The sequence below is a fragment of the Anser anser genome, assembly GCF_964211835.1.
Source record: "Anser anser genome assembly, chromosome: 1".
Classification (NCBI taxonomy): Eukaryota; Metazoa; Chordata; class Aves; order Anseriformes; family Anatidae; genus Anser; species Anser anser.
The window spans coordinates 189,842,617-189,852,270 of record NC_139720.1 but is presented as its reverse complement, the minus strand read 5'-3'; the positions used below and the strand labels follow the sequence as shown (position 1 = coordinate 189,852,270).

Sequence of the window (9,654 nt, the reverse complement as noted above, 5' to 3'; positions counted from 1 at the left end):
AACCATTCCCCATCTGAGCCTGCATTACTCAAGTGGCCAGCATTTTGGAAAAAAGGAAGCTTCATTTTAGGAATAAAGATGACAAAACGCTCCTCATAGCTGTTGATGGTTTTCAAACATTGTTGATGGTTTTCAAACATTTTAATAATTTTGTTTCACTATCATTGCCTATTTGTCAACTTAGCAAGAAAGAGAAGAAGAAAAAAACCCAACACCCTAGGCCACTTCTTTTCACAATGCAGAGGAAATGGAGGTGCACAAGTTACCTCGGTGCTTACCCTGAGAGCACACCCAGGGCCCCACACATGTTTCTGCGGTCGCGCTCCAGGAACGCTTCCACTTTCCAGTTAAGTATTTGGTACAGACAACTGCATCCTTCTCAGAAGGGCTGAAGATTAGTCACTGAGCATTTGAAGTGCTCAAAATCTGAAGTCAACACGCTAGTGAATCAAAACTGAAGTGATAAATCCCACTAAGAGTTTTTACGCCCCCCCCCCCTTTTTTTTTTTTTTTTAAGTAAAACGGAGTCCTTATTTAGCTTCCAGATTAAGAAGTGTTATTAAAACTAGTTACAGACCCGACCACAACCCTTAAAACACCACCAAGATGCACTACAATATTCTTTTATTTAGTTTACAGAGGAGTCTATCAGTACAGGTTGCAGAAAGAAAATGTTTAGTGCTATTTACAATTTGTTTTAAAACTCTGCTCTATACAAATTTAATTCTGATCAGTATGAACAATATTTTTGTAAATCTACTGCATATAAAGCATTTCATCAAAGCAGTAACAATGGATAAAATAACCTGATTACATTTGAATGATGCCAATCATTCGAAAAAACGATTACACGGAACATCTGTAGGAGTTGTGGACACTTAAGTACAGAACACAATGTCAACCTGTGACTTTCTTTAAAAGCTAAAGCTATTTATATGGAATATTGTTCTATTATACTACACGCCAATCTATATTTAACTTCTATAGTTATGTATTTTATAAGATTTTTATTAAATATATTCTACACATATTTGTAATTTCAGCCAGGAAGAATTCCTCCCCAGTGAAAAAAATATAAAATCTTTTATTTTTTTATTTTTTTTTATTATTATTTGTACAGGTTTAGATGAAACTAGCTCATGCTTTAGTGCTGTGCAAATTTCTTTAGCATATCAATGTTTAAATTATTGATATGAAATAAAAGAATGGCATCCTTTTTTAATTATGTATGCCTTCAAAACTCAGCTTTTGATTTTAATACAATTGCAAGCACTAATACCAAATGCAGATTACGTAAAGAAACAAAACTAGTACTATGGTAGAGGTTTTTCTTTTTGCTTTTTAAACTTTAATAATTCTTTTGAAGTCTCTAATGAGTAAGCATGACACTGGACACTAAGGTACAGATGAGAAAGTGACTGAAAAACACCAATTGCCAATATCAAATACATAAAATTGATTAGTAAATGATGTTTTCTAACATTTATGCACAATAATAAAAGCCTATGAACTACAGGAAATTACCCCTCCCATATTAAGGCTAGGAAATGCACTCTCTGCACTTGTTTGTGCTGTCTGAATTAAGCACTCACCTAACGCACGAGATAAAGAGTGCACGCAGTAACGAAAAAAATTAGTTTCATCAGCCCTCTACAGAGTGCTTTTAAATTACAGGCACATAGTTTTTTTGTTTGTCGTAGTGAAAATATATATAGTTAGACTTGGTTTAGTTAGTATTCTGTGCCAGTTCGGCCACCAAGGTTGACTCAGGTAGAATGGACTTAACAGTTTTTCCTTTGATTTGGCCATAAGTGAGATTTACTTTAATTACAGATATACTATTTTCCAGTGTTGCATTATACATTGTAGGTTATTACTAGGTATCTCAAATATTGTTAAAGATTGTTGATGAGAAATATACTGTCAACCATATTTAGTGCAAATTGCATCTAGAAAGCTTGACTATAGTTAGACCCGGTTAATGGACATTTCTGTGGTAGCAAAATGATTCCTGCTATGGAAAAGAACACATTAATTTTTCTGGAGATCAAATTTGTTCAAGAACTGACATACTGTAAGATTATTCAACAAACAAAAAGCAGGAATTAAAAAAACACAATGAAAGTGTTCATAGATCTTTCTCCTTAAAAAAAAAAAGACTAATGAGACAGTGTTCGTGTAATATTTCAGTTCCATGGATTTACAGACAGGCTCTTCCTACGGGTGTTTGAAGCAAGGTAGGGCCTCTTCTATTCCAGCAGCATGAAAGACAAAGACTATATTACATCACACTTAGCAGGTAAAGCTAACAAGGTTTACAGGATTACACAGCAATTGCTTTCTCCAGTTTTTTCACGGTTTCTTTGACCTGCGGAACAAGAAGAAAGTTTTGATTAGAAACAGTTTCTAAAATGATTAGGTTGTTTTGTGTGTGAATAGGCTTGATAGAAGAATGTCTTACTATTTTTAGTGAAGATATTTATATGTGTTTATCATTATTATCCCCATGTATACATAAAATAACGAAGTAATGAAAATAAATCAAGAATATTTTTAACAATAAAAACAGAAGCTTTTAAGGTTTAGGTAAATTTTTGTGTTTTACAGAAATGCTAGAAAAGAAAAGTAATTTTTTAGTCTTCTATAAGCAACATGTACAAAACCACTATTACTTGCTTCACAAAACCACTAGGACCTTTCTCTACTACGAAATACTCATAAAGCCTGTAAGATATTTGACTACTTTGCCACGTAACTGAGTAAGAAGTACCTCTGTTGCACAGCGTACCTTGAGAATTTGGTTCTGGCAATGTCTCTCTAGCCACCAAATGCATCACTGTTGTTTTGCCAAAAGGAAGTTTTAATGCTGCAAAAGGAGAAAGGGAGATTTACTAATACATTACAGTAGACTTCTTTATTCAAAACACCCAACTGAAACTAATATTGATTGGATTAGCATCTGTTCGAAAAGTTCATACTGTTAGGTTTGAACTGCTTATTAAATAAATCTATAAAGGCATTCTGACTAAAGCTTTGTAAATTATAGTCTTAGAACCTGATAATAATCACTTGAAACATGGTGTTCTTGGAGGTCTGAGGTCCCTGTTATGAAGTTTAGCCTCCTTTTTCTGAGTAAAAGTGGAAGGCCAAGACTCAGGTGCTTTAAAGTGCCCTTTATTCATAAGGTTGGAAAAAAAACTGCTAAGTCGACCACTAAATTGTTAATTCTAAGACATCCAGAACATAAAAACCACTGCTGAAAAAAAGGTTCTCCTAAAATATACTTAGATCCATGATGTGGATTTCTGAATGTTTGTTTTTACAAGTTCTTTATTTTAGTTACGTTTCCTCATGCCTCATCCTAAGACTAAACTTTCTTGATTATTTTTCTGAGAAACGCAATGTGAAGGTGCATTCTTTGAAGTTTGTTCCCCCATTTATAAAGGGAAAAAATGATAAATGTAACAAGAACTTAAGCTTAAAAGCACACAAATCATTTTGACTCGACTAGAGTTTTTCCTCTTAAATTCAATTTACAATATTTTCACATACAGTGCACCAAATCATTTTAAGTGAATAAATGAATAATGAACGTCCAATAAACCTGAAGGTAACTGAAGAGAAAATGCTTTTATTCATTTTAATCACTACAGCACAGATCCAGAATTCAGTAGTAAAATATACAACGTAATATTTCCTTACTTCATATGTTCAATACAAGTCCAGCTGCAACAATGCTACTGACTCATTTTTATTGTCTATGTCTTTGAAAAAAATCAAGTCAGGACTACAATACTGGTGTAAACATATGGAGGGATGCACAGATAAACTTCTCTGAAGTAGCTGTGCTGTGGGAAGACCCGTCTAGAGAAAAAAAATCAGATCTGAAAGTTGCTTAGTTTACTTGAAGGAATGCCTGTGCCTGCAACTAGAAGCTCTTGATAGCTTAAAGTTTGGCAAGGATGAAGTATTTTGGGTACCCGATTCTGTGGTACAATGAAAACTCTGAAAAGAATATGTTAAGAGCCCGTTAAACTCAGTGTAAAAAGTATTCTTTTCATTGCATAAACTCTTAGACCCAAGACAGACCAAGATTTTACAAACTAATCACATTAGGGACATCTTATATAATATCAAGACACTTGAGGAGACTTGATTAGTGAGCTGTGGAGATTAATTATTTACAGTAATCAAGTAAAAGTATGCTAATATTTTAATTAATTCATTTCAGCTAATAGTTTGCATAGTTCACACAAGTTCTTATTAGCAATTTCCAACAGTTGCTTTCTTTGGAGCACCGTGAAAGAAACAGAGCACCTTAACCTACGCTCAGTAACCCTTTCCTGCTATCATCTCTGCTCGTTCATCCCTCTGCCTCACTTAAAGTAAACCTTTATTTAATTCCTTTCTCATTTATGTAATTCTGCTTTTATTCCAGATTTTTTACCATCAGAATTTCCTTTTCACCCTCTTTTGGTATGTGTATACCATGCAAGTAAAACATTGCCTACTGCCATTATCTAACAAGACAAATAGGACTGTCACCTCCCTAACTACTTCAAATATATCACTTCAAACACAACCTGCAAACCATTTAACTGAAGGATAAAATTTCCTGTTGGAGGCTGAACAACAAACTCTGCCCTGCTACCTCCCCAGCCCTTCATGCAGGCAGGAAGCAATGAAACAGTGGTGCTCAAGCACCCCAGGCAGAGAGGCATGGCAAGCTCTGCAGAGACATCTCTATTTCCTTACCACTTCCAATGCCATTAGCTCAACTGCTCCCGTAGTGACAGTCCGTTCAGAAAGGTGGCAAAAGAAATGGTTTCTTTGAAATACATTTTTTTCCACTCAAAAGCCAGCCTTTCCTATTTTTTGAGGCTTCTCCCTTTAAAAGGGTCTCAAATTTTATCCACGTGTAAGGTTACAGCTAGAACATTACAGTATTATTTTAAATGGGATTGAAAACGGCCTCCTCTTTAAAAAACACACAACAAACTGTTTCCGTGGAAACTCTTGTTTCACCGGTTGATAAAGCGACTTTCAGTACACAGTAAGTCCAAATTCCAGTCAATATTTCCTAATCACCCAAAGCAAATAAAACACTATGTGCTACAGCAGTTATACAGAGCTGCAAATAGGAAAGCATAATGGAACTGTATTATGACAGCACAAGAAACTAAATATTGTATTTAACAAGAAAGCTTTTTTCCCCCTTCTTTTAAAAATAGCCAGTTCACTTGGGGTTACTGGCAGTAACTTTGGAGTCCCAAAGTCAGTCTTTTCAGGCAGCTTCATGAATCGCTGTTGCCCTTTTAGCTGTGTTATCTTACTCCAGATAAATGTGTTCAAACTGAAGCCAGTGTTTTAGGAATTTTTTATTGAAGCAACACAGCAACAAAAAGATCTTTGAAAAACATTAACATACATGTCTGATCCTCGGGGTAAAATCATGATGATTAAATTGCAACGCATGAATGATTAACAATGAACCAAAAAGCCCTGAACTCAAGTAAGTGTCCAAAATACAGGGATCTGAGCTCATGCAAGAGTCAACAGCATGCAGCTATTATTTTTCAGCCTAACTTGTTAAACAAATATTCAAGATAGCTTCAGATTTAGAAAGATATCAGTAACGGCAACAAGCACTGGTAGTCAAGAACAACACCTAGAGATGACTAGTAAAGAAAATCCCATTTAGCTGTACTTGCCTGGAAAATGTAAGGTAAGACTCATGTCTATAACCCCAGAGATGAAACAAAATTTAACATTCATCTCAACTACTTCCTTAACTACTACTAGCTGCACTCATTGGCACCAGGTAAACATAGAAATTAAAGAGTGAATAAGAATTACATAGTTCTCTCAGCTGAACTGACAATGATCTTGTCAGTATATACAGTAGGATTAAAAATTGATTTATACGGAGAGTAAACCCATTTGAAAAATGTATCACCAGCCAACACCAAGTAACATCAGAAAGAAAATCAAGGGCTGAAACATCCCAGTCATTCCTTAAGGGAAAGGCCACCATAAGAAGTGAAAAAATAACCCTTTCAGGTTCAGTTGGACTTCAGAAACAATTCATTAGTGATCCTATATTATATTAACTTCTCTGTACTGCACTCATGCATCAAATGCATCAACATACAAAGAAGGTGAGAGCATTAATTTCACAGAATCACAAGATGGTTTGGGTTGGAAGGGACCTTAAAGCCCACCCAGTTCGAACTCCCTGCCATGGGCAGGGACACCTCCCACCAGACCAGGTTGCCCAAAGCCCCATCCAGCCTGGCCTTGAGCACCTCCAGGGATGGGGCACCCACAGCTTCTCTGGGCAGCCTGGCCCAGGGCCTCACCACCCTCTGAGGGAAGAATTTCTTCCTAATGTCTAATCTAAACTTACCCTCTTCGAGTTTAAAACGATTCCCCCTTGTCCTGTCACTATCTCACTGAGCAAAAATATGCTCTCCATCTTTTTTTATAAGCCCCCTTTAAGTACTGAAAAGCTACAGTGAGGTCTCCCCAGAGCCTCCTCTTCTCCAGACTGTACATCCCCAGCTCCCTCTGCCTTTCTCCATAGGAGAGGTGCTCCAGCTCTGACCATCTCTGTGGCCCTCCTCTGGACCCGCTCTAACAGCCCCACGTCCTTCTGGTGCTGGGGGCCCCAGCCCTGGACGCAGCCCTCCAGGTGGGGCCTCACAAGGCCAGAGCAGAGGGGCACAGTCACCTCCCTCCACAAACAGAGGCCACCCCTCTGTTGGTGCAGCCCAGGACGCAGTTGGCCTCCTGGGCTGCAGGCAAGCACTGCTGGCTCACACTGAGCTTTCTGTCCACCAGAACCCCCAAGACCTTCTCTGCAGGGCTGCTCTCACCCAGTCTGTGCTCATGTCCGGGATTGCCTGACCCAGGTGCAGCACCTTGCACTTGTTGAACCTCACTAGATTCACATGGGCCCACTTCTCAAGCTTGTCCAGGTCCCTTTGAATAATTTATTTTTGAAATGGCTCAAAGAGGCAACTTTTATTGATAAAAGGAAAGGCTGTTACAAATTTGTGTCATATTTCCATCCAAGATACCCACCAAAAAAGTACAATTGCATGAAAAAACTTGCCACAAGGGGGCATAATTGAATTGTATTTCCTTAGCATATGAAGCGAAGCCATTTACTTTTGTTTTCACATAACTATGCAATTGTATCCCTGGGAGAGCACTGGACATCAAGAATGCTTCCCCTCATTCTCATTCATAGGGTGTCTTCCTTCATTGCACTAAGGTTTAAAGTATTGTTTAGCCAATTATCATAATCTTAGGAAATATTTTAAAGTACTTGAGACATTTATGTAGTAACTTGCCCTCCAATGCAGTGTAAGAGAAGTGGAAAAAATACTCTATTTAGAAATACAACAGATAAAAGCAACATTACTGTTTCTTAATGCAAGAGGAGACTTAACTTGCCAATTGGTACATCCCAAAGTTTCACTAGTCATAACAAGATGGAAAAATATGCAAGATAAAATGCAATGTCATTCTATGCCGAAGAAAAATAGCATACAGCAAGTCATATTGTGAACTTGAACACCAAATTAGTATTTACTGCATTGTGAAAAAAATCCCCTTTGCCTGGCTGTAACATGGATAATGGAAATTATTTTCGTACCTCCTAGTGTCACATTGCCATGAAGAAACCTCCCTTGATAAATAAGCCGCAAGATATTTGGACTGCTGACTTGCTCTTCTTCCCAATCTGAAAAGTAAGAGAATTTCCATGGTTAGGTTGTAATAACATATTTTGTTATTTCTCACCTTTACTTAGGAAGAAAACTTGGAAGAGGACTCTCTTGCATGACACACTGAAGAGAGCATAGACTAAAGATACAGGAAGACAATTCATTCCTGAAAGTTATTCTTAAATGTATTATTTGACATTGAGCATTGAAATCCCCTAATTTTATGCCTATAAATATAAATAGTATGAACTCACAGATCACATGAGATATTTAACATACATACAAGCCCCGCACAAGATACTTTTAAGGGCAAATGGCTTCCTGTTTACACTGAGGCTAAATACCCACTTTGCTAAAATTGCCTTGATTTCTTCCAGTCCAGGGGACTGATTCTCGAGCCATACTCATCCTCCCCAGTTCACTGCCTAACTCGAGCCTTTCTGCAGCCACACGCAGAGCCAAAGCGCATGTGATCGGTCATTTGAAAGAGGATTCCCAGATCACAGCGCTGCAAGCCTGGCGTGGGCAGCTCGGCGGTGCTCGATGCCGACCAGATTCAGCCAGCTCCATGTCCAGAGGCGGCAGTGAACTGAGCAGCCCCCAACAGTGGCTGCGGGGAGACTGCACAGAGGAGGCATTTACGGGTGTATTTTAAGGAACTTCTCCAAGAACAAGCTGGATAAGGTTTTGCGGAGCAAACAGTGATTCGGGAAAAAACAAGCCTGCATTTTCCTATAATGCGTTTCCCATAACGCCTCAGCTGTAATAAATCATTTATAAGCTGAGATGATCGCTTCCTACTCCTTCACTGTTCCCTGTCACAATGTGAAAAACAAATACATCTGCACTTCGCTTCCAGAATAAGTACCATAAAACCTTTAAATGCTGAATTTAAATTGCCTCTCTTTGGGAGTAGTGTCTTCTGCTCTGTAGCTGACCAGATATCTGTAACAGCTGTTCACAAACGTGCTCTTTTGCTGCTTTGTAGCATTTTTATATGAAAATGAATATTCAGCAAGGGATCATGACAGACGACAGACACCGGCCTGCTTACTGGGAACATACAATTAGCGCACGGACAGCGGCAACTGGCCCCACAAAAGGAGAAGAACTGAAAAGGGGAGATAGGGAAGCATTTAAAACAGAAGCCACTGCCGTGGGGAGCACAGGGAGAGGCCCCTGGTGCAAAGGAGAGCATGGGGGAGGCCAAGGAGAGGCCGGGGGCGTGAGGCTGCTGCAGTGGGCCTGGGTTAGCAGCTGGGGTAAAATTCGGCAGCCAAAGCTATCTGAATTTCAATTATTTCCACTCGTTGTCTGATGCGACTGTCTTGCACGAGCCATTTTTGCTGCGCTGGGAAGAAGACCAAGGATCAGAATTATCACACTGCTAGGACAAACTATTTATTTTTTGGAAGGTATTGGTTTATTTATTTATTTTTTACTCTATAGCATCTGAACTCCACAGAGACTACGGCTGTAAAGAGAAGCCAATTTACAGCACCACAGCGATATGAAACAGCAACCAGAAGACAACAGACTGTATTTTGGCACAGGTATTTCCTCACTGTTAACCTGCCAGTTTACCCATTCTTTTGATTTTTGCTTCTTGGCTCACAGTCTGAAACATTTCTTTTTGACACCATTTCAATTTTTCAAATTCCACTGATGACTAAAGGAAAAAATATTTACCTAGGCTTTTAAAATTTGTTATTTTTAAAAAATATAGCAGATAACCACTGTACAAAAAATATTTTTAATGTTGTCTAGAAGAAAGGAAGGCAGGGAACAGGAATCCTACCTAGATTTATACATGAAATTAACTCAGCGTTCCCCACTACCAGTCAGGAAATTCTTAATTAACAGTTGCATTACAAAAATAGGAGGAGAGTTTTGCCTTAAGCTTGCTAGGCATATGACTGAGGAT

General features: G+C 38.3%; 1 protein-coding gene across 1 annotated transcript in view; it reads right to left on the bottom strand.

Annotated features, from left to right (window-relative positions):
- Positions 1-607: 607 nt before the first annotated feature.
- The window catches only part of UBL3 (ubiquitin like 3), a 57,460-nt gene continuing 48,413 nt past the window's right edge, over positions 608-9,654 (bottom strand). Inside the window, exons 3-5 of the mRNA XM_083849511.1 lie at positions 7,661-7,747; positions 2,789-2,866; positions 608-2,368 (exon numbers count right to left, since the gene is read on the bottom strand). Coding sequence (XP_083705637.1) covers positions 2,316-2,368; positions 2,789-2,866; positions 7,661-7,747 — 218 coding nt within the window. The 3' untranslated portion in view covers positions 608-2,315. The remainder of the gene's footprint in view (positions 2,369-2,788; positions 2,867-7,660; positions 7,748-9,654) is intronic.